General features: G+C 28.7%; 4 protein-coding genes across 4 annotated transcripts; 1 reads left to right on the forward strand and 3 right to left on the reverse strand.

Annotated features, from left to right (window-relative positions):
* Window positions 1–291: 291 nt before the first annotated feature.
* On the reverse strand, window positions 292–2,321 carry LOC113378595 (regulator of microtubule dynamics protein 1-like). Its single transcript, XM_026619141.1, has 7 exons — window positions 2,269–2,321; window positions 1,790–1,977; window positions 1,461–1,682; window positions 1,233–1,370; window positions 1,054–1,164; window positions 799–963; window positions 292–644 (listed from the first exon to the last, which is right to left on the reverse strand). The coding sequence occupies exons 2-7, from the start codon at window positions 1,865–1,867 to the stop codon at window positions 447–449; spliced, it is 912 nt and encodes a 303-aa protein (XP_026474926.1). The 5' UTR covers window positions 1,868–1,977; window positions 2,269–2,321; the 3' UTR covers window positions 292–446.
* Window positions 2,322–9,751: 7,430 nt separating this feature from the next.
* LOC113378597 (transmembrane protein 35A-like) lies at window positions 9,752–14,554 on the forward strand. The gene is made up of 3 exons (XM_026619142.1): window positions 9,752–9,941; window positions 10,426–10,564; window positions 14,184–14,554. Exons 1-3 carry the CDS (start codon window positions 9,828–9,830, stop codon window positions 14,402–14,404), a joined length of 474 nt encoding a protein of 157 aa, XP_026474927.1. The 5' UTR covers window positions 9,752–9,827; the 3' UTR covers window positions 14,405–14,554.
* A 375-nt stretch (window positions 14,555–14,929) lies between these two features.
* Window positions 14,930–17,933, reverse strand: LOC113378599. Its single transcript, XM_026619144.1, has 7 exons — window positions 17,855–17,933; window positions 16,229–16,330; window positions 16,018–16,164; window positions 15,774–15,943; window positions 15,384–15,510; window positions 15,151–15,231; window positions 14,930–15,087 (listed from the first exon to the last, which is right to left on the reverse strand). The coding sequence occupies exons 1-7, from the start codon at window positions 17,889–17,891 to the stop codon at window positions 15,011–15,013; spliced, it is 741 nt and encodes a 246-aa protein (XP_026474929.1). The 5' UTR covers window positions 17,892–17,933; the 3' UTR covers window positions 14,930–15,010.
* Window positions 17,934–17,981: 48 nt separating this feature from the next.
* Window positions 17,982–19,824, reverse strand: LOC113378598 (hepatoma-derived growth factor-related protein 2-like). Its single transcript, XM_026619143.1, has 8 exons — window positions 19,618–19,824; window positions 19,501–19,553; window positions 19,280–19,433; window positions 19,055–19,210; window positions 18,836–18,879; window positions 18,602–18,770; window positions 18,325–18,370; window positions 17,982–18,194 (listed from the first exon to the last, which is right to left on the reverse strand). Exons 1-8 carry the CDS (start codon window positions 19,705–19,707, stop codon window positions 18,004–18,006), a joined length of 903 nt encoding a protein of 300 aa, XP_026474928.1. The 5' UTR covers window positions 19,708–19,824; the 3' UTR covers window positions 17,982–18,003.
* Between the last annotated feature and the right edge of the window lie 5,423 nt (window positions 19,825–25,247).

The following is a 25,247-nucleotide window of genomic DNA, read 5'->3' on the forward strand; positions in this document are numbered from 1 at the left end:
ATGCATCAGTAATATATTTATTGAGCCCTCATTTTTAAAAACTCTTAAACTGATGGCTGTTTAACTCATACTGAAGTTCATTGCAAATTGAAGGATTTTATATGAGCAAATACTAAACTCATTTATTCATTTAAATTAATTAATTTAAACAAATTAATTAAGAGATATCATTTCTAAATAAAAAATGCCAATTAAAAAATAATATACTGCATATATTTTAAAAATAAATGGAAAAATTTGTACTATAGTTACTTAAATCACATTTTGTTTGCCTACAATATATCTTACATATAATTTTAAAACAGACAATAAATATAAAATAGGTAACACAAATGATATATCATATATGAGTTTGTAATACTTATGACATAGTGCTAAATTTGACTTCGTACTTTGCAGCTCACTAGTAGAAAATATTTTGAGATCATATTCAATATTTTTCATTATCACTCTGTGTTCTTTTTTAGCTTACAAAGTAATTTTGTAGCTTCATTACATGCTATCATATCATCATCACATGTCTTTGGATGTAACTGGGCTTTTTGCAAATAAAAGAGGGCTGGTTCTGTTTTACCAAGCCTGTAGTAGGTTTTCCCTAACATAAGTAAATTGTTGCTGTAGAATAAGGGCTCTGTCTCTTCAGCCTGCGTTATAAAGAAACATGAAATTTAGTTAGGATAATGTTTAAATATAATATATATTTATTTATTGGCAGTTTTGTTAAATAAGGGCCTTTCAAAAATCAGAAATATTAATAAATTTCTGGTTTAAAGTTTGATTAGTATAAATTAATTGTACCTTCTGAAAGTAACGCAAGGCCTCTTCAAAGGTTGAGTATGGGGGTTCTCCAAATAGTATTATAGCTAATTTCCGTTCATGCCATGATATATCAGCAACGTGGTAGCACCATTCACCTAACATATACCAAGCAGTGGCATCAGAAGGATTCAACTCTGTGGCTTTCTAGAAATATTTAGCATTAATTTAAGGTTCAATATTTTACATATTTACATTTTACTTTTTTCTCAGATTATAATTTACATAAATATTTACCATCATATGTTCTTTAACAGTTTTGCATTGCCTAACACGTTCCTTGACACCTTGCAAACCGGCATAGGAGTCGAGCAATACTGCATACCACTTATGGATTGCTCCATTATCCTTCAATTTAATTATCAAGATAAATAAGTGTGATTTAAGCAAGGGTAATTTAGATTTAAGAAAGTTACCGGCCACTTTTCTAATGCTGATTTCATCAGTTCATAGCCATCATTAATACATTTCCTTTTTTTATCACCGTTAACAATTTTTGTTAAATTATATAAACCTCGAGCTAATCTCCAACAGATTTCAGGATCTTCAATCATCTATTCAAAATTATGTGGTTGAGTTCCTAACATATGATATTCTAATATATCTGTTTTAATACGACTAATTCATTTTATATTGAAACTTACTATGAAATTTTGCAGTAGCTCCACACACTCGTTAAACTTTCCTTCTCTAAAAAATGAATCAGCATCTTCTAATACCTTCGGTATGTTAATATTGCGTGGAATAAAAACTTCATCCTTCTCAGTTTGCATAGATGCATCTTTTCTGACCACCGATGTTGGTCCCGTTGTTGCCAACGCTAACGTTATTAAGGGAACTCTTGAGTATTGCAGTAGGACTCGAGTCTAAATATCGAAGTGAAATGTATAAACATCATATATACAAAAATAACAATGTATAGTAATAATCAATCAAGCACTGCAATTGGAACAATGGTGCTTATAATACTTACATGAGGCGAAGAGGCAAATCTAGCACTTTTTTTGATACAGGCGATAATATATTTATTATTTGTCAAACTGCGAAGCATTGTTTTGTTTTAAAAAGCTCAAAAATAACTCAATATGATAACTGAACTGAATTGGCACAGCTATTCATAAGCGTAGCAATCAACGGAACCATCCACAGTAGCAATGTGTTCTATTTAACAAATATTTTATATATTGTTTTGCAGTTCAAACTTGCTCAAAACAATTATCTATTACAATATGATAATGCGATCATTTTGATAAAATATTTTGCAACGCAATTATAACCTATATAACGTCATTCGTACAAATCGTAAATAAATCGCGCACTACGCACTTCATTTGGAAATTCTTTGAAATATTCGAATTATTGTGTGGAAATGTATGAAAATATGAATATTAATAAAATGATAATGCATATGGACGTTTATTTTTGTAATATAGATATGCGTAAAAGACATACATTTGGACATATGTTTGCATACATCATTTTATATGTCGTATGTTATTTATCTATATAGAAATCTAAATCTAATCATGACAGAATTCAACGCTACATATGAATATGTTGGGCTTTAAACAAGGAATCTAACTAGTGGGGTGCATGGCATCGTACCTTAAATTGCTGGAACTTCCCGTACCATAATTAAAAATCTTGGTACGGAACCCAAAAAATAAACAAAATGTGAACACATTATTAATTAATAAAATCTTTATAAAATATCTGATAATTTGTTGTACATATGTCTAATAAACATTTTTGACCGCCAAATGACATTTTTTTAACTTATTTTTATTGAGAATCCATAACCGCTGGACCTGCCTTCCCAAAAATTTAATCAGTTCGTCTTGTCAATACAAGTAAAATGTTTTTGAATTATTTAAATCGAACGCTCCGTTCTCTTAAAAACTAAGTTACCGTTTTTGTCCCGTATCTTCGGAACTGCTAGACCTGCCTTCGCCAAAAACTAATCAGCACGTCTCCTTATCAATGCGAATCGAATGTTTTTTGAATTATTCAAATCGGTTGAACGGCCAAAATGTTCAAAAACCTTTGAAACGTAAAGATATATAAAATTTTCATTTTAGATTTTTTGCTGATAACTTACCCTACGGGAAGTTAATAAGTAAAAAAAAAATTAAATTTTTTTTAATAAATTATTATAAATGTAGACGTTTCGATACTAGATGCGTTCCATCTTCTGGACAGCTGTCAAGAACATTTAGTTTTTAATCGCAAAAAATCGAAAATGAAAGTTTTTGCATATTTTTACGTTTACTTTAGAAAAAATGTTCATATGTGTATATTTATATTTGTACGGATACAATTTTTCGCCGAATTTTTCGAGAGGATCAACCAATTAGAATGATTCAAAAAAACATTCGACTCCTATTACCGGAAACGGCATGGCCAGCCGTTTAGGGATGCAGTGCAAAAGGTGATAAAAATGGTAATTCAGTTTTCGAGAGAACATAGCGTCCGATTTGAATGATTCGAAAAACATTTTATTTGTATAGGCAAAATAAAAACTGGTTAAATTTTTGAAAAAGCAGGTCCAGCGGTTTCAGAGATCCAATAAAAAAGTCTAAAAAAATGCTAATTGGCTATAAAAAATGGTCATCAGACATATGTACATCAAATTAGCAGATATTTTATAGAGATTTTCATATTAAGTATGAATTTTGTTCACTTATCTATGGTTCCATACCCATGTTTATGAGTTAGACTGGGACGCGGCGCTTATGCGCTTTGATATTTCATCTCTAAAACTGCAACACAGCGCTATTGCTTTGAAAAAAATCAAAAGTTTTAGAAGAAAAAATATCAATTTTTTAAAAGTCCATTTTTTGAATAAAATTTCTAAACTTAAAACTCAAAAAATGCTATAGCTTTTTTAAACTTTAAGTTCCAGCAATTTGCCTTGGCACGATGCCATGCACCACAAGTTAATTTTCACATTGTTAACAATAAATATATATTTGATTATATTACCTCTCTTGTGCAAAGCCTTAAAACAGGGTATTAAAAATTAATTTATAACTTACCCAATTATTGAAAAAGTCCAAGGGGTACAAGGTATAATTTGAATTAAAAATCGTTAATCTAAAATGTGGTAAAATTTTCGTTTGAAGGTCGTTAGATGAAAGCTGATTATAATATAAGATATGATCACTTATTGGCGATAATATGAGATACCTCAAGGATATCTAATTTATTGATTAATATTGACAAAATTATAATTGTACATCTTATTGGTTTAAAAGTAAGGACGTAAATGCACATATCAAATGTCACAATTGATGATTAGAACGTAAACGTTTCAATCGGACTTTGGTATTATATGCATATAGTTATAGATGAGACATGCCTCGCACAAATCTTTGTCATTCCAGAATTAAAATAATGCTACACAAATCAATATTTGCTGCAACTTGCATTAGAATGGAAAGTTACAGGAAGTGCAGAACGTGCGCACATCAGCCGCTAAAAAGCTTAATGTCCTTATGCAGAATAACATCATAAATACATATAAGTTTCTTTTTCTTTCGAAATCGGACAGGAATTTGCAGGCGTAGGAGGAGAAGTAGTTAAGTTAAAATTACCAAAATATATTATTTTCAACTTCCCGAAATATTTTTTTTCCCAGAAAATCCGATTTGCTAATTTTATGTGTTTTCCACATTTCAAGTCATCCCTAATTGTTTGAAACCAAAATTAGAAAAAGTATGCGTGAGACGAAATTTGACGAAGTTATCTCAGGAACCGGATTCAAAAATTTAAAAGCCTTTCGATTTTTCTTGATGAGGACTGCCGTTGATTAGTTTTTGCGCGACTATCGTCCTATGTTTTACCCAAAATGCTAAACCGATTACAAAAAAACTTCAAAAGATATCAGTTGGGAATGGTGTTGATTAGTTACACGTCGCCATAATAGATTTCATTGTCTAAAATAAACATTCTAAAATATAATAGTTAAATTATAAATATTCATTAAAGTTCAATAATGGGCTGCGCTTTTAGGACACACAAGTACGTGTTGGTGCACTAGAATTGATACAATTACAGATATTAAATATTTGCTTGAAAGATATCGAATTAATTAGTATTTAAAGAAAGCGAATACTTTAATTTCGAAATAAACAAATGACAATTCTATCTAATTAGGTATATTTCAATTTTTATAGAGTAATTGAAATATTTACACGTATCAGGAACTTAATGGGGCTTGAGCCCACCCATGATTTTTGATGGGTATTGGTATTTTGCCTTAAGGCAAGTTACATGAATATGTGTAAACAATAGACTTAATCAATAAAAAATAAATTAATTTATGAGTGATTAATAGTATTCCGAGTGGATTTATTACGCATAATTGAAAACGAACGAACACGTTAACTCAGAGTTAACTTAATTAATCAGAGTTAATTTCTAAAAGCAAATTTTCAAAAATCAATAATTTTTATAATTGAACCATTTTCCGTAGGACTTTAATGATATAGCATGTTCATTAAGACCAAAAACTCTATCGTCATACCAACTAAATCGTCTAATTTTAATTTTAACAAACATTAAAAAACTACTCATTTTCTCAAACTTTGATGAATTTTTGAAATTAAACTACTTGTTGTAAGGCCATAATATTTCAGTATGATCTATAAGACTTCTATAAGATCTACCATAAAAAAAAAAATTCATAAAAATCGTCGAACAAAATTGTTTAACACTTTATCACAAGAAAACGGCCCAGCCGATCTCTACCAAAAACTAATCAGGTCGATTCCCAACCAATATCTTTCGAATGGTTTTTGATTTTTCAAAATTGATTCAGAATTGGGGGCTAAAACGTGGACGAAATTTTTTTCCAAATTTGGTCTCATTCGGTTCAGAATGGCTTGAAACGTTGAGAAAACATAAAATTAGCGAATAGATTTTTTATGAAAACATAAACTTCTTCTTCGGGAAGTTAAAATAAGCCTGCAATAAATGGATGAACAGTATTTCCATGTGTTTCATAATTAGAGTAGTTAATTTCATTACTAACTACATATGTTAATAGCAAAACATGACGTGTGAGCGTTCGTGGAAAGTACATTTGTAAGTACATATTTTAATGAGCTCACTAAATTATAATAACCGATGTCGCGTTGTTTATCTAATCTATTTTCGCAATATATAAAAAGTACCTTTTTCCAAATATGCAGATTGCAAAAAAAAAATTATCAACGAACCTTTGAACATCATACATCGTAGGCAATGGGCGTTAACCATCAATTCATTTTTCCAAAATAGATTGGTATACTATCAAAAACAATAATATTGGAACTGAAACTGATTAAACTGACTAACCGATCCTAATATTTTACTTTTAATTTAGATTTCCTAGGGTTGAAATTACACGCAATTAATTTTTTTATCTTTTATGTATAAATAAACTTATTTTTTCTTTATCTTTCATTTCTATACATATAATAAAGCATTTGACGATAAACTTTTCCATTTCATTTTCATATATGATATTAAGAAATTGTGTCCTATAACTTATAATAGTCCTTTAAGGCATATTTCTAAATTGGAGGTTTCAATGATTTGAATATACCATTTGATAGTTCGTCTAATTTTAAAATCACAATATGATCATCAGATTCTATTCTTAATACCCGATATTATATCAGTGATCTATTTATATCAATAAAAGTTTGAGACAGTTTTCACACTACACTATTTTACTAAGCCGCCGTAATTTAAATTACATTACTTTACATATTTATATTATGTTTTCCGTAATATTTTTACGTTTTTTTTATTATAATTAGCTGAATATTGAGGTATTCAATTTGAAATACTCTATGATATTTTTTTATTTAGTAAAATTAGAAACAAGTATCAGCAATATTCGTCAAAATATATTTTTTATTAACAAAGCAGTAAAAATGTAATAAATGTAAGTTAGGTGTCATTTTCTATTTATAGTATTTTAGAAATATGCTTCTAAATTCATTCATTTTAACGATTTTATGAACGGTGTAGCTTTCAATATCCGAGCTTTTGACTATGGTTTTATTCTAAAGCTTATTATGTACCTTTCAATAAAAATATAATATTATTACAATAGTACGATAAAACAGGATCTCATGGATATTTATGGATCCAAATTTACATTTATTATTTAAATATAATGATTTAAATATGCTCTTAGCTAATATGGAATTAGCAATGAATCTGGAAAAATCATGTAGCACTCACATTTTTCTATGCCGTATCTTTAATGAAAATGCATCAAGATTTTCAAATTTATTTATTTGTTGATGAAATAATCGATAAGCGCTGATATCAAGTACAATTAACAATTTATCACTTACATCATATTTATTTTGATTATTTCAAAGATTAAGATCGCAAAGTTCATTTAATAAATGATAGACATCTGACTATTCAATGTATAAATAAATGTTTTTTTCAGATTGCAGTATTAAATATTCCCACGTTTAGATTAAAAACTTATCATTGATATGAGAGCGCGTGAGTACATGACGTCACCAATATTTTTGTTTTATATTTAATCTTTTATTGTATTAGATAAAAAAAATTGCCAACAAGTTGTAGGTGGCAAATGTCTTAAGGCAAGTTGCATGAACTTCCCGGATGCGTGTAGATAATCGAATTAATTAATAATAATTGAAATTCAGCTACTTAGTATAATTTTCATCTATGTATTTCGAAAATAACGTTTTTGCTTTCTCAAAAAACTAATCAATTCAATTTCCGATCCTATGAAGCATCACATTCAAAGCGAGATTCATTATTCCAAACTTTGTTGAATTTATATAGTAGGCCTATAATATTATAGTATGCTAGTTTAGACGAAATCCGTCGTCAAACAAAGTTTCATCAAAATCGCCAAAAAAAAATCAACAATTAATTAAGAAGAACGCCTCGACCAATCTTTAGTTTGTACTCATCAGCACGATTTCTTGATATCTTTTTAGGAGTTATTAAATTTTGAAAGTCGATACTCTTCTTTTGAGAAAATGAGAAAACGTTAACGGTCTGTGAATTCTGTGAACGGTTCGGCCTATCGTTTCGCAAAACTAATTAACGCGAGTCCTTATCGAAAGGTGAAAACTTGGACGAATGGTCTTCTGACTCATATACATACATGATTCGAAAAACAAGTTACTAATTAACACGTAATAACTCTTGTCTCAAGCATTGCAAATTTGAACTTATCGAAAAATGTTTGAATATGCACATTTGTTAATAAATTCATTAATATATTTGTGATTAAGTGATTAACAATATCAGCACCGACAGAGTAAAAGAGTGTAGGACGAAAAAAGGGAGCTTAAAGTTCCTCAGGTTTGGTTAAACTTATTAACTCGATTAATTGGTCGACAACGACTAATTGTAACGCCTTTCATGATGATTCTAGTAAAACACAAACGTATGTTTAACGTAAGAAACGTTAAACTTCAATAGTTTTTAAATTATTGCCAAATCGAAGTTATTTATATTTTAGTAGAGCATATCTACCTGACATATTAACTTCTCTTAAAGTCAATTATTGTAATTGTCTAGAAATCAAAAATGAAAATTTTTGCATATCTTCACCTTCATCTTCGTCTATTATTTCGAGCGCACGGGTCAACAGATTTGAATGATTAAAAAAGCATTCGATTCTTATTGATAGGGTGACGTGCTGATTACTTTTTGGCAAAGAGAGGTCCAGCCGTTTTAGAGATATGGAGCAAACTATCTGTAAGTGGAATTCTGTCTTAAGGCAATTAAGGCATCGTGCCTTAAGGCAAATTGCTGGAACTTCCCGTACCAAAAATTATTATTTACTTCGAAAAAATAAGATTTGTGAAAAACTATAAATTGGACAAAAAATTACTTTTTTTTGAAAAAAAAATTTTTTTAAAAAAAAAAATTTTTTTTTAAATTTTTTTTTTTTAGAAAAATATTTTCTTTATTTTGACATATTTTGCAAGATCTAAACTTTTTTTCAAAGCAATCGTAATGCTTTTACTGCATAAAAGAATAAATATCAAAGCGCGTAAGCGCCGCGTCGCCGTCTAACGCGTAAACATTGATACGGAACCCATAGGAATGTAAACAAAATTTATACTTATTGTTAAAATCTCTATAAAATATCTGATAATTTGATGTGCACATGCCTAATGATCATTTTTGACCGCCAAATGGCATTTTTTTTTACTTTTTTTATTAGATCTCCGAAACCGCTAGACCTGCCTTTATGAAAATTTGATCGTCACCTTCAATACAAGTAAAATGTTTTTTGAATTATCAAAAGCAGTTCGAGCCGTTTTGGAGATACGGAACAAAGAGTGAAGAACTAGCAGTTATTGAGAGAACGGATAATCTGATTATAATAATTTAAAAAAATTGTGCTTGTGATGATATGGATTTTAATTTTAATTCGACTAAAATAATTTAAAATTCCTCGACTATTTTATTACGGTGCGGGAAGATCAAGTCTTCAAGCACGATGCTATGCACCACTAGTTTCTTTAAAAATCAATGGAACTAATATTTTAAGTATCGCAGACTTTGTAGAAGTTTTAAAAATATAACCGCTCAAAAGTAGACAGATGGGCAAATTGTCAGAACAGATTAAATAAATAAAATATAATATTCGTCTGGATGTCCGGATTGCGTACCCGTTTATCCATAGACGACGCATGCGGCTGAAATCTGCGCCGTTCCTGTTCGTCGTATTCTAACCGCTAGTGCCATCTGTTAACGGCGTTAACGATTACGCAACAATAGCCAAGTTCCATAGTTAAAATCTCTTGTTCAAAGTTATTGATTAGTGTACGAATTCGAGCAGATTCACAGTGATACAAAACATAAATAATACAACATATCATTAAAACTATGGTATTGTTAAATAAATACAAAATAGTATAACAATTGTACACTCATTTAAAAATAACATGTTCTATACGTGAATTTTTATATTGAATATATTTCTTGAATAAAGTAAATTTTGATAATTAAAAATGGGCTCTTCGGTAGTCTTAAAAAGTCTCTCCATTTTATTGGGAATTTTCTTCATTTTTATTGGAACTATGAAACTCACATCTCACATTTCCAAAGAATTACATAAAGATTTGGTAAGTCTAATTTATAATTAATTTATAATTATATATATTAATATACGGTCGCCTTATTAGATCAACTGTTATGAAATGTGGAACAAATTTATTATAATTCAACATAATTGTGTTATTTTGTAACAGAACATTGCAAAAATGCTCAGCTCTATTTAAAGTTTTGGCGCTAAGCCCATTATGCCCCGCTCTATAATACGGATATGTGGTTAAGCTAATTTTTTTTGACGCACACAATTATGAAATATAAATGTTTGATAGTTTCTTTTATTATGCGAAATTCAACCTAGACATTGTATTAATCGGCTTACGTGAAATTTTTATCAATGGACCAAAACATAATAAATTTAATGTGCACTGAAATTTTCAATTTCATAAAATACACCTCACGGTAATTTGTCATTTGTAATTCATAACTTAAATGACATTTCTTTAAATTTTACGTTGTTATAAAATTTTTGATAAAGAAATTTTATTTAACTTACAGAGAAAAGAATATGTAAAATACGCTAAAGTATTTCCGTTAAGCCAGACCTTAGACTTCAAATTGCCCTCCAAATGGTATCGACGCGTCGTCGGAGTGCTGGAGGTATGCTGCGGTATGGCGATGGCTGCGGCCCCAAATCGTAAGTAACAAATAAATTCATTATTAATTTACAATAGATAATAGTAGACCCACAATAGATTTTGCAATTAATGTTATATACGAATATATAAATATAAAAATAATTAAGATTGTTAATTGACAAAAGGTCACACCGCCAATACTAAACATTAATATATTTATTCTCTATTATAAATATATTTATATTTATATTTATATATGTATGTATGTATATATATACATATATACATATATATATATATATATATATATATATATATACAGTGGTGTTGTCGAGCCGGAACGCGCCGGAACGTCGTTCCGGCAAATCATTTTTGGGCCGAAACGCGTTCCGGCAAAATAATTTTAAAAGTGAATTTCATAAATTATAATACAACTAATTCATGTTAAATGTTCCTATTATTGTAATAAACATACATATATGTGCACAAAATGGGTTTTGTAATAATTTTTGTTTCTTTCCTTTTCGAACAGAACCGGAACAAACATGAGAACCGGTTTTTAAATTTTAGGGTTCCAGACTAGCACAACACCACTGTATATATATATATATATATATATATATGTGTATATATATATATATATATATATATGTGTGTATGTATGTAAGATTTAAGTATATGTATAATACAGGGTGTCCCAGAACTTAACATCGAACCGAAACGGTGTGAAAGTATTGACCTTAACTGTCCTGAAAAAAAATCTCACCCTGTTTGAAAATTGAGCTTTTAAGTGCAGCCTAGAGCTTTGGTGAAATTATGACTAATTTTCGTTTAACTATTAATAATTTTATTCATTTAAACTTTGTAACCGTAGCCGGAATAACATTTCTTCTTAAGTTTTCAAAAATTAAGACTTTTTGTTGAACTATGATAGGGCCTGTTTTTTTTAAAAAAATCTACTAAAGAGTGTTTCTGAAGCAAGTTTCATCAGAAGTTGGCGCATTTATTCAGGATTGTAAAATGGTAAAATACTTGATAATTTTATTATTTAAAAATTTTGACTAAAAAAATAAAAACCTAAAAATGACATGGTTTTTGCTGAAGCATTTTGCTCAAAATCAGTTCAAATATTTGTTATACGCGCAAATTTCAATGTGCGAGAGAAACATATATAGGGTTATGTTTAGGTATTTTTTTTTAATTTAAATTATCGGGTATTTTACCACTTTACAATCTTGATTTAATTCATCAATTTGTGATGAAACTTGCCAACACCTCGTTTAGACTTGACGTTAAGTCCTAGGGCACTCAGGACTTAATTCAATGTTAATTTATTATATTGTGCAATATAAAACAAAATGAAGTAAATGTACACACAACACAAACACACACACACACACATATATATATATATATATATATATATATATATATACATATATAAATTATCTAGATGTATGCAAATAATCAATCGATCATTAAGTTTAAGTCAATAATATAATTTTAAAATTCTTAAGATACTTGATATACCTTACATGATTCTTTGGTTCAGGGTTTTTATGGAATCATTCGTTAAAATATGTATCATTGAGTTGCAATTTACATTAAGAAACAGCTCGACCCACAGATAAATAAGCTTATCAACCTATAATCACGAAATACTAATCAATCAACTCAAATCGTTATTGGGTTCAATTTTCAACTTAAACTAGTGGGGCGCATGGCATTGTGCCTAAAGGCAAATTGCTGAAACTTCCCGTACCAAAAATTATTTTTATTTTAAATAGATTAACATTTTACTTCTTCTTCTTTTTAACTTTAAATAGAAAAAAATTTACTTCGAAAAAAATAGATTTTTGAGAAACTATTAATTTTTGACATTGATTTTTTGAAAAAAAAAAAAGTTTTTTGATTTTGAAATATTTTGGAAACTCTTAACTTTTTTTCAAAGCAATCGTACTGCTTTAACTGCATAGAGACGAAATATCGAAGCGCGTAAGCGCCGCGTTGCCGTCTAACGGATGAACATTGGTACGGAACCCATAGGATTGTGAACAAAATTTATACTCATTGTTAAAATCTCTATAAAATATCTGATAATTTGATATGTACTATATATCTAATGATCATTTTTGACCGCCAAATGGCTTTTTTTTTTACTTTTTTCACTTTTTACTTTTTTTACCAGATCTCCGATCAGTTCTTCATATTGTCAATACAAGTGAAATTTTTTTTTATTATTCAAATCGGACGCTCCGTTCTCTTAAAAACTGCGTTACCGTTTGCGGCACTTTTTGCCCCGTATCTAGCCCGAAACGGCTAGACCTGCTTATGCCAAAAACTAATCAGCACGTTATCAACAGCAATCGAATGTTTTTTGAATAATTGAAATCGATTGAACCGTGTTCCCAAAATCGTCGACGAAAATTTGTATCCGCACACACCACACACACACACGTCCATTTTTCTAAGGTATACCAAAATGTTCAGAAACCTCTGAAACGTAAAAATATATAAAAATTTTCATTTTTTATTTTTTTGTGATTACTATAACTTACCCTGCGGGAAGTTAAAAAAAGCGAACAAATAAAAGAAGTATATTTATGTGCAATCGTGAATATTTTTTCAATGTTTCTGCCAAACGATTTGAAGCATTTTCAAAGGAATAAAGTAAGCGAATCCGGTTTTCCGACGAAAACAAACTTCTTTTTTAGAAAGTTAATTTGAACTGTAGGTTGCCTAACTATAGTAAGTTTCAATAATTGAAATAATAATATAGATTATATTATATTATAGATTATAATATATTAATCTAATCAACTAAATATGTGGATAAACTAAATTGAATAAGTAGTCAATACCATGCTTAATGTTGAATCAAAACGCATTTCAGAGTGGTGAGAGCCCAGACAATATAATAATATTTATATAATGGGTGAGAGTCAATTTTTACGCGAATAAAGTCGTTGCACGGAATGGTCTATATCACTAAAATTACAAAATAAAAACAATTATATTTTTCGTAAGTTTGCAAATAGAAGTTCAAAGTTTCAAAATTACATCTGAAATTTTTTCATTCAGCATTTTTCTCCTTCCTAACTAATATATAAGGTAACAAGCAATAGCAAAGATACAATTTTGACGTAGACTTTTCGTAAATGAAAAAAAAAAATGGTTAGAATTAAACATTAACTAAAATTAAACAGAGAAAATATCATTTCAACGAACTCCTTTGCATGTGCAGAGCTCATCCGTACTTTAAACTTTATTTGAATTTGTTACCGTTTCAATTGTATATTATTATTTAGTTTTAAACAAATGATCATATCTAACTTGAGTACAATCTCTTGTTTACGACGGTTCAGAATCAATTAGCAAAACACACACAAATATGTATATATATATATATGTATATATACACATATATGTGTATATATATACACATGTATATATATACACATGTATATATACACATGTGTATACATATACATATGTATATATATACACATATGTATATATATACACATATGTGTATATATATATATAATATATATACATGATATATCATATATAAGCAATATATCTTGGGACTTTAAAAAAAAAAAAATCAATACTATTAATACTTAAAATATATTATGTGCTGTTAATATAACTAATTTAACTTTTATTTCTTTGTAGATTTGATTAAAAATTCTGCGAACGGAATTCTATTAGCATTGATGTGTCTCGCTGTATATTCGCATCACATGGTGAGTGATCCTTTCGAACGCTCAGCGCCTGCTCTGGTATTTTTGTTCATGCTTGCTGGACGACTCGTAGTCTGGTTCCAAATTAGCCGACGAGAGCAGGCGGGTGCAAGAACTGCTGCCGTAGCCAACGGCGGTGTCAAACACGATTAAGACAGTATTATCAATGTAATTTTGAGACTATTTCGATTATTTTAAACGAACCGTAATATTTTGAGCTATTTGTTCAATGTAATATTATTTGACAAAATAAAGTTTCGATTGGCTGCATCGTTCACGCAGCCGCCCGTGTACTGTATGTTTCCAAACAATATATCTTTTATTATTCATTTTATTTATTCAGTGATATTTTAAAAACATTACGATGTCGAAATTAAAGGTATAAGATAAACAAATAAGGTATAGATAATTATACAAACATCAGAAGCATTAAATGTCACACCTATAGTAAAAGTTCTGCTGCAAGCAAAAACGGTATGAAAATGTTAATAATTAATTAAACTTTCAGTCTTTGATAAAAAATATATTTTAAAATGACAAAACAACAAATTTATAAGTTAAGGAATGATATAAATAAAATTAAAACAAAATCACCAAATATAAATATAAGGATACAAATTTCATAAAATTGTTAAGTTTGTATATAACATGTAAAATGTGTCTAATATTTTTTTTTTTTTTTTTTTGCTATTAATTCCATACGTTAGTAAAAAAATAGTAAATAAAGTATGGAGGGGCATTGGTTTATGACTTCGTTTGTCATATTTTTGTTTCTTCACATTGATTATCTACATTATGAATATCTGCTGCTGTATGACTGTGTTTATCTATACTATCTGCAAATTAGTAAATTCCTTAAATATACATCAATGTTCAAATAAATAAAAGAGATTGCTTACCTTCGCCACTATCTCGTGTCAGACATTTATTAACATGATTCTGTTGAATAGTACTTTCTTCTTTCAGTTTCTTTTCATACTCTATGACATAAATGCATGGTAAAATAATAATAATGATATATCAAAAATCATGCATAACAAACCAAATTCAAGTTCAATTTGTAAATTTGTGTTTAAAATAAAAATTAATAAACTATTTAATTTCTCTCAAATTTAAACTAAAATATATTTACCTTCTATAGAAGTTAAAGCAATAAAATCATACCGACATACAGAGGCAAGTGCAGAACGAAATTGCTTTAAACAGGATAAATAGGTCTTCCAAAAAGATGTGTTAAAATCTTCGTCTTGCATATGTAACTGTGAATATAAACATGTTGGCAGATAATTACTTTAGTTACACATAAAGCAATACAAAAAGATGAAAAAATTAATATGTACCTAAAAATCAAAATATTGTATTGGATAATATTTCATGTCATCAAGTGCACAAATATTAAAAATGTAATACTTCAAAGATCATTTCTGTATATCAGAAAATTAGTAATGAAAGGTATAAATTGATTAAATCAATTATTAAGATCAATCACAAATTTATCATACACAAAATTTAAAGCCTTTACCTTCAAAGTTTGCTTAATATCGTGTAGTATGGCTGCTGCTTCCTTTTTAATATCGTCAATGATTTCTTTATTATCTAATTCATATTTACATGAATATTTAGTCAATTTAAAAAAACACTCAACTATTACAGGATGTTTCATAACAGGCATATAATCAGGCATGTAGTTAGCTTAAAAGAAGATAGAGCGAATAAAAATACAACATAAAAAGTCAGTTACAAATTTTAACAATTGGAAAACATACCCCGAATAAGCTTTAATAGTTCATAGGCCTTTGTCAAATGATTTTCATCTTTCATCTCAATAGGGACATTTTCACGAATAGACAAAACTATTTTTAAAATATCAAGCTCTCGCTTTATAGCTTCTCTTTGAACATCTGTGAACTTCTCTATAAAGAAAATTGATATATTTACAAACAATGTGTTTAACATGCATACCAATAATTTTATTACCTGTGTCACAAATAATTTTTAATGTTCCCATCAATTCTTCAAAGTCAGTTAAATCCAAAAAATAGTCATCAACAACTTCCTGAATATTTTTACAGGTATTCCCTGCAAAATAAAACTCATATAACAAAAGACATTGTCAAAAAAAAAATAATAATAAAATAATTATAGGCACATAGGTTTACAATTAAAATTAGTCTCAAAAAATAATAAAACTATATTTCAAAACTAGGCATGGCAGCAAATGGGACACATATGCATATATATATATATATATATATATATATATATATATATATATTAAGGTGGTCCTTAAAATGATCATTTTCGAATTTCCTTGCTCCCAGGGGCCCAAATGGTTCCAAATAGATAAAAAACACTTCTCTGAAAGTTTTAGCTCTTAATATTAACGTTTAGATAGAGCGCAATTCAATCAAAGTTTTGTATGGAAATAGCACGGAAAAATTTTCAAAAATTTTAAAAATGTGTTTTAGATGTAATTTAGCGAACAAATGAATGAATAAAACTCATTCATTTGTCGCTAAGTTACACCTAAAACATGTTTTTTTAATTTTCAAATTTTTTTCCATGCTCTTTCCATACAAACTTTGATTGAATTGCGCTCTATCTAAACGTTAATATTAAGAGCTAAAACTTTCAGAGAATTGTTTTTTACCTATTTGGAACTATTTGAGCCCATGGGAGCAAGGAAATTCGAAAATGACCATTTTAAGGACCACCCTAATATATATATATATATACATAATTTCTTGAAGTAATTATGAGTGAAATTCATTAGCAAACTTTGTGTTATTTCTAAATTTTTGTTTTTTTTACTAGTTTTGTCAGTATGAAACTAAGAAGCATTGTACCATTTTGCAATCCAGACTAAACGTATGAACTTTTAATGGAACTTACCAAGGCACCTTAGTACATTTTTTTAAAGAACGGCCTTTCAAAGTCTATCAATTTTGAAAATTCTTAATTTATTGTTCAACAATAAGTCTTCTTGAAAACTTGGAGCAATTTGAACACTATTCTTAACTGTGGTCTTAGAAATCTTATTTAGGGTTTCGGTTCCACAGTTTACACAATGTTGTTATATAATCTTAATAATCTAAACTTTAATATTTCTGAATTTGTATTCTTGTTTATTATATCTGTATTTTAATTTTGACAAAAGTCTGATGATGAAATATCTTTATCCAAAACGTCATAATTTTTATCAAATTTAATATTATTTGGATTTATTGTTTGATATACACCACCACAAACTAAAGAATTCAGGATTTTCTACAACTACGTTAAGACAAACAGGCTTAAAACAATTTGCATAAAATACTGCATTACGCAAGTACCTATTCTTCAAAACATATTGTCCCTTAAGATAAGCTTTTACAGTGGTCCCTGAGAATTGTTGTATATACTGTGTTTACTTATATTTGCCGATTTGTGTTAGAAATATTCCTAAAGTTACTCTAGTAACAACATTATAAGATAATGCAAAAATTATCATACAGCATATATAAAAATGATGTAAGAAAATCATACTGCACAAGCAAACTCACATATCCAATTCCTTTTATCTTCATTACTTTTTTGCATGCATTTACTATTGTCAAAACATACTTAAGTCTAAAATGATATGATTCACATCTTGGATCATTCCCGATTCCCATTCAAGTCTGGCCAGTGGGCCATCAAATTCGTCAGGTCAAGCAAACTCACATATCCAATTCCTTTTATCTTCATTACTTTTTTGCATGCATTTACTATTGTCAAAACATACTTAAGTCTAAAATGATATGATTCACATCTTGGATCATTCCCGATTCCCATTCAAGTCTGGCCAGTGGGCCATCAAATTCGTCAGGTCTATGTTTAGTTATGTGCAATCCAAAAACTACAGGATGAATTATTGGTTCATACACTAATGCCACAGAATAATCGCAAATGAATTCATAAGTATCTGAAAAGAAATTGTTCTTCTACAATTTATTCAATTTTATATTAATTACTTTTATATTATATTATATATATATATATATATATATATATATATATATATATATATATATAATATAAATATAAATATAAACCTGCATTAAAATTGTCATTTTCCTTCATACTCAAGATCTCTTCATGCTGAAATAAAAATAATATATGTATAATGTGCATATTATATATTTCTATATTATAGTTTAAACAGAGATTAATAATAATGGCAGCAATTTAATGAGACAAGTCCTCAAACATAACAAAATAAATCAATTCAGTGTTTTGGAAAGTATAATTTCTTATACTCAAACACAAAAAAAATTGTCTATGATTTAATAAAAAACTATTGTTATACTTAAATATAAGTATTTCAATTACCTTAGCCTTTATCTTTTGAAGTTCTGCTATTGAATACATTGTGTAAAGAATTCCTTTTCTTTCAAACTTTAATATAGTGCCTTGTAAGTATGAGTCATCTAGTAAATCTCTCAAATGTTGCACTTTGGGTCGCTTTGAAGGAACTGAAGATTCTGAATCGGTGCGAGTCCTTGTTGATAAGAATTATGATTAGGTTCATCTAAACGCAGTAACTAATTTATTATTTCCATATACCTTTTCTTATTATTGCTCTGTGAAGTACTTGGTTTTGGCTCCTCCTACAAATATTTTTATATTGTGAATAGAATTAGTTTAATATGATTGATCAAGATTGTATTACTAGTTCAGCACATAATAAAGTATACTATTCATGAAATACAGGTAATAACTTTCTGTAGTAGTTACCAATTAAAAATGATGAAACAGAGATCAACAAATATATCAAGTATTCACCTCTTTTTTCAGTGAGTTTTTAGCATTACTGAGTTGATGAATTTGATCTGGTTTTATAGGTTTTATAGCATCTTCCCTTTGCGCAATCTGTTTTTTGTTTTCAATTACTTTTGTTTCTTTCACATCCTTAACATCAGTATCAAGAACAGAGTTGGACTAGAAAAATAACAATTGCACTTGTATAAAATATATTTGATAATAATATTTATTTTTCATTGTACTGACCTTTGGTAAAAAGTCTTGTAACACCTGTCTTCTGTTCCATGCAACTGTAATTTCATTCAGAGATAATTGATAATTTTTTCTTTTCGCAAACTTTTTCTTAAAAGATTCACGATTTTCTTCATAGTTAAATAAATCTTCTATTTTAATATATCCTCTGAAATGGAATTATTTATAATGACAACAATGTTGACGTGAGTTAAATTATGACATTGAAAACTTACGTTTCGGCTGTTCCATAAAAGATAACTTTATATTTTAGACCTGTTTCTACGATCTAAGATTGAAACTAACTTTATTAGGATATTAATGTTGATATTAAAGATAGATTTTTAACTTACTCTAGCGGGCCAAGGAGGATAACCTCGAACTCTTGCAAATACTAAATCGTTTAATTTATATTCAACCGCCTTTTTAGACTGTTTTGACATATTTAAAATGCTATTATATTAAAATTTTAAAAATCATCAGCAAATAAATAACAAATCGTTACACTAAAAAGTAAACAAATGTTGAGCGATATAAACATACCAAACAGTAATCTCTTTTCAGCGTTGATTTTCAGCGGAGCAATTATCTTCATGGTCGCCAACAACAGAGACCACCTTGAAGTTATTGACACAAAAACTGTCAAATAGCGGTGCTGCTAACTATGAAAAAATTAATTAGTAACGAATAATTTTGTTTAAATAAAACGATTATAATAAAACAATTCGTTAAGAAATATAAGCTTGAATACAAGTAAAACTATCAGATAACAATATAAACAGTAATTATTTTTAATTCGAGAATTATGACTATAAAAAAAAATTTAATTTAATAATTTAAGTAATCTAAAATTTAATTTTGTACTATTTGAGTAATTTTGTACAATAATAATTATTATTGCGATAATAATTCTATCTTCAAACAAATACTAAATTATTATATTTAACTTCCCGTAGGGTAGTTATGGTAATGGGCCGATAATCGAAAATATTCTTTTTTGCTTTTGAAGGTTTTTGCATATTTTGGCATATTTCAAAAAAATGGAAGTGTGTGTGTGTTTTTTATGCCTGCATTTTTTCGTCCACGTTTCCTATTGATAGGAAACCACGATTCCTATTGATAGGGAGATGTGCTGACTAGTTTTTAGCACAGGCAGGTCCAGTCGCTTTGGAGATACCGGGCAAAACGTGAAAAACGGCAGCTTTCGACAGAACTAAGCATCCGATTCAAAATTTCTTGTGCTGACAAAAAATTGCTTTTAAATTTTTATTTTAGTTTTCAAAATTTTTTTTTTGAATATCGAAAATAATTCGGATGCTAATTTTAATTCTGGCAAAAGTTCTAAAGCTCACTAATATACTTCAAACGAATAATTTTAACTTTGCTATTCAGTTTATATAATTCTTATGAATATGAGATAATGTCCTTCGTTTTAAATTAGATGTAAACATATATAGGTTATAGAGTATTTATAAGAATCTATTTGAAAACATTTAATATTCCCCGAACATTTCGTTACGGTACGGGAAGTTCCAGCAATTTGCCTTAAGGCACGATGCCATACACCACTAGTTAACTTCCCGTAGGGTTGTTATAGTAATGGGCCCAAAATCAAAAATGAAAATTTCTGCATATTTTCACGCTTTAATGGTTTCTGAACATTTTAGCATGCCTCAGAAAGAATGGATGTGTGTGTTTTGTGCGCCCGCATTTTTCGTTCACGTTTTCGGGCGCACGGATCAACCGATTTGAATGTTTCAAAAAACATTCGATTTCTATTGATAGGGAGATGTGCTGATTAGTTTTTGACAAAGGCAGGTCCAGCAGTTACGGAGATACGAAGCAAAGAATGCAGAAAATACAAATCGAGTTTTTGAGAGCGGAGCGTCCGATTTGAATGATCTAAAATGCATTCAATTAGTAATGATTGAGAGATATGGTTATTAGTTTTTGGCAAAGGCAGGCCCTGCCATTTCAAAGATACAAAAAATGGCAGTTTTTGAGAGAAATAAGCACCCGAATTGAATGATTCAAAAAACTTTCTGCTTGTGTTGACAAAACAATTGCTTTTGAAAAAAAAATTGTCATTTTTTTTATATTGAAAATAATTCAGATTTCAATTTTAATTCTGGCTAAAGTTTTAAAGCTCACTTATATACTTTAAATAAATAACTTTAACTTTGTAATTCAGTTTATATAATTCTTATAAATAAATATTAGACAAATGTTACAGTATTTATAATAATCTATATAATTATAATAATTATAATTTGCCTTAAGGCGCGATGCCATACACTACTATTTTTAACTTCCCGTAGGGTAAGTTATTGTAATGGGCCGAAAATCGGAATTGAAAATTTTTACATTTCTCGACGTTTTGAAGGTTTCTGAACGTTTTGGCATACCTCAGAAAAAATGGATGTGTGTGTGTGTTGTGTGTGTGTGTGTGTGTGTATGTATGTATGGATACAAATTTTCGTCCACGTTTTTCGGGCGTACGGATCAACCGATTTGAATGGTTTAAAAAACATTCGATTCCTATTAATAAGGAGAAGAGCTGATTAGTTTTTGGCAAAGACAGGTCCAGCAGTTACGGAGATAAGGAGCAAAGAGTGCAGAAATAGAAATCGAGTTTTTGAGAGAACGGAGCATCCGATTTGAATGATCTAAAAAACATTCCATTAGTAATGATTGGGAGAAAAGGTTATTAGTTTTTCGCAAAGGCAGGCCCAGCCATTTCGGAGATACAGAGCTAAATGTACAAAAAATGGCAGTTTTTGAGAGAACTAAGCGTCCGATTCAATTGATTCAAAGAACTTTCTGCTTGTCTTAACAAAATAATTAATTTTGGAAAAAAAAATTTTGTACCATTTTTTTTTTTTTTTTTTTTTTTTTTTTTTTTTTTTAATTTTTTGTATATCGAAAATAATTCAGATTTTATTTTTAATTCTGACTATAGTTCTAATATACTTTAAACAAATAATTTCAACTCTGCAATTCAGTTTATATAATTATTATAAATATTAGACAATATTACAATATTTATAATAATCTATTTGAAAACATTCAATATTCCTCGAACGTTTCGTTACGGTACGGGAAGTTCCAGCAATTTGCCTTAAGGCACGATGCCACCCACCCCACTAGTTTAATATTTTGTTTTCTAAGGAGTTTTTTCAATGATTTGTGTGAGAAATTTTTTATACTTTATTTTGTTTTATTGTCACGTTTTTTTGTTATACGATTGATTTCGTGTGAATGTTTAATATTAGGCTATTGCTTTGCTTGATGATATTTTTGTTAATCATTTTAAAATATTTTAATATTCAGTATATTATTCTTTATAGCAAGGGCCGCATTTAGAAATTTGGCGCCCTAGGATACAAATGCCGTCCCATTCCTGAAATTTACTTCAATAGTTTTTATGTCTATTTTTTTAAATCAAAATATATGATTGCAGAAAATTTATTATGCATTGCATACTATAATAATGTAACAAAATATTCATATTTGTTCAAACAAAAAGAATTATAAAGTTTGCATTAAGGACTTTCTTCACAGGCACATTCGACGAACTTCTTAACTTCCCATAGGATAAGTTACAGAAATCGCAACAAAATCAAAATGAAAATTTTTGTATATCTTTACGTTTTAAAGGTTTCTGAACATTTTTTTCTCACTCTCCAAATTTTTCCGTCCCAGAAAATTTGCCGCCCTCGGCACTAGCCCTGACAGAACTGCTTATATATACAGCTGAACTACACTGATTTTGAGAAAGGGTCCATGAAAAAAAGATGTATGTGTTTGTATGAACAACTTTACATCATTACTTTCAGTCGGAGCACTACGTTAACATGATCTGTAGACCAAATTGCTTTTAAAGAACATTGTAGTTAATTTTTTTATTATTTTATTAATACTTGAACATCAGTAGTTAATTTCCAGCAATTAGTTTTTGCGTAGATAATTTAGCTCAGTCATAGTGATGATTTGTTTTCAAATGTGTGCGTTGCGTACGGTTGTGACTAATTTTGTGAGAACGATTGTGACATGTTTTTCTTGTCCTTTTTGGGTGAAAATTAAACAGATAAAATACTTAACGAATAATAAGACAAAATGCAAAAGAAAAAGGAAAAAAATCAATATAGAAAAAACAAGTTTTACACAATTTCTTATTAGCTTTGTTTAAAAAATCATATATTGTTATATTATGTGCATAAGCATTGTTTAAATGCTTATGTTGTGTTGCGTTACATATTTCTGACAATAAAATCGTTTCCGATAATAAAATCTATTTTGGCGTTTACCTATTTTGGCGTTTATGGCCTCTCTATGCCTCTCTCTACTGTCCCTGGTGTGTAGACGGTTGTGACACTCGCCCTTTTTTTATAATATTCATCATATTTAAGGATAATATTTTCAGTACTTCCATGTAAACAAATGTTCAAAATAACCATTTAATTTACTTTTCTCCCAACTAACTGTAAATTAACAAAATAATTACTGATAAAAAAGCATGGCACAACCGTACCCAGTTTGCTATTTCCCTTTCTCTCTCTTTTAGATTAGTTTATTATTATTATTATTTTTATTCTTAAACTGTTATAAAATATTTACTTAATTTAATTATTATTATATTTGATAGTATATACCACTAAATCAAAGCCAGAATGTTAGCCGAATCGTAGGGATGTAAAAAAACATTCATACATTTTTTTGTTGATGTAACGCCCAATCTTTAAACATAACTAATGTATATATATATATATATATATATATATATTTTATATAAATAAAATTCTTCTGTACGGGTGTATGATTCCATACTCCTCCCAAACGGTTATTCGGATTTATTTTAAAGTTCGTTTAAAAATCGTTTTTTAAGGATCTAATGAACGATAAAACTATAGTAATATTGTGGAAATAAATAGAAATAAATACAAAAAAAACATATCATTGTTTGACATTGAATATTATATATTATTAAGTTATATATGTTTGGCAAAAGAAATTATATAATTGAGTTTAAAAAATAACGCAATGAGTCCAACATTACATATTCATCATTTTTTTCAACTTATGCATGTCGCATTTTGGTTTACTTTACTAAATTATTTAACAATACAAAAAATATTTCTACTTATTAAAAAAATGATTTAGAATTTGTTTCATGTGTGTCAAAAATTTATTTGCTTGGCCTTAGATTTGGAATATTCAGCAAGTTGATCTAAGATTGAAGACTGCTCATATGAACTAGATTTTACAAATTAATTCACCTAAGATTTGAACATAAACAATAATGTTTATTAATTATTAGTGAGACAAATGTACTTTAGAATTGTCAATAAGCAACTATATTGTACGAAATTATGAAAACTATAGACTAAATTATTTAAGCAATTATTTTGGGTGGTAAAATCAAGCGTGGTATTGTTCTTTTACCGCAGTGACTATATTAGTTTTTCCTGAATTTCTTATACTGCTTATGCTAAGACTATAAATAAATCACAAAAGCAGGACATCAAATAGGATAATAAAAAGTATAGGATAGGATATTAAAAAATATGGTAATTTGAATGGTATTCGTGGGTACAGGACAACGTCTGTCGGGTCGACTAGTATATATATATATATATATATATATATATATGGTGTGTGTGTTGGGCATATGAAAATGATAAGACGAGCAAAGCAATAGAGCTTATTAAGAGTTGATCGGTTACGAAACTGAAAAGTGTTTTAAAATCCATCATAATAATCGTGGTGGTATCAGTAGCACTTATATTACATTGTAAACAATGTGTGTAAATGCGAAGATGTTACTAGACATGCATAGCTCTTTTAATGCATGCAAAAGTGGATTTCTAATCGTCCATAGTGACATGCTTTTTTTGCACATTCATAATACTTGACATTAAATTCCAGTGTACCAGTTACAATGGATGCAGCACAACAATCAAATAAACATGAAATTAGAACTCTA

This window comes from Ctenocephalides felis, unplaced genomic scaffold (assembly GCF_003426905.1).
Source record: "Ctenocephalides felis isolate EL2017-DRISC unplaced genomic scaffold, ASM342690v1 CF-g0.4_SCAFFOLD_01886, whole genome shotgun sequence".
Taxonomy (NCBI): domain Eukaryota; kingdom Metazoa; phylum Arthropoda; class Insecta; order Siphonaptera; family Pulicidae; genus Ctenocephalides; species Ctenocephalides felis.

Excerpts from the sequence above, each read along its gene's own strand:
- LOC113378595 (XM_026619141.1), bottom strand. The coding sequence starts at position 1,867 with ATGCTTCGCAGTTTGACAAATAATAAATATATTATCGCCTGTATCAAA. Across the intron at positions 1,371-1,460 it reads AGCTACTGCAAAATTTCATA|ATGATTGAAGATCCTGAAAT; the intron begins GTAAGTTTCAAT and ends AATTTTGAATAG. Across the intron at positions 645-798 it reads CCTTGCGTTACTTTCAGAAG|GCTGAAGAGACAGAGCCCTT; the intron begins GTACAATTAATT and ends TTTATAACGCAG.
- LOC113378597 (XM_026619142.1), top strand. The coding sequence starts at position 9,828 with ATGGGCTCTTCGGTAGTCTTAAAAAGTCTCTCCATTTTATTGGGAATT. Across the intron at positions 9,942-10,425 it reads AAGAATTACATAAAGATTTG|AGAAAAGAATATGTAAAATA; the intron begins GTAAGTCTAATT and ends TTTAACTTACAG. Across the intron at positions 10,565-14,183 it reads GATGGCTGCGGCCCCAAATC|ATTTGATTAAAAATTCTGCG; the intron begins GTAAGTAACAAA and ends ATTTCTTTGTAG.
- LOC113378599 (XM_026619144.1), bottom strand. The coding sequence starts at position 17,891 with ATGATCCAAGATGTGAATCATATCATTTTAGACTTAA. Across the intron at positions 16,165-16,228 it reads AAAAATTATTTGTGACACAG|AGAAGTTCACAGATGTTCAA; the intron begins GTAATAAAATTA and ends TTTTCTTTATAG. Across the intron at positions 15,232-15,383 it reads TGCTTTAACTTCTATAGAAG|AGTATGAAAAGAAACTGAAA; the intron begins GTAAATATATTT and ends TTTATGTCATAG.
- LOC113378598 (XM_026619143.1), bottom strand. The coding sequence starts at position 19,707 with ATGTCAAAACAGTCTAAAAAGGCGGTTGAATATAAATTAAACGATTTA. Across the intron at positions 19,434-19,500 it reads TTTTATGGAACAGCCGAAAC|AGGATATATTAAAATAGAAG; the intron begins GTAAGTTTTCAA and ends ATTCCATTTCAG. Across the intron at positions 18,880-19,054 it reads AAAACTCACTGAAAAAAGAG|GAGGAGCCAAAACCAAGTAC; the intron begins GTGAATACTTGA and ends AAATATTTGTAG.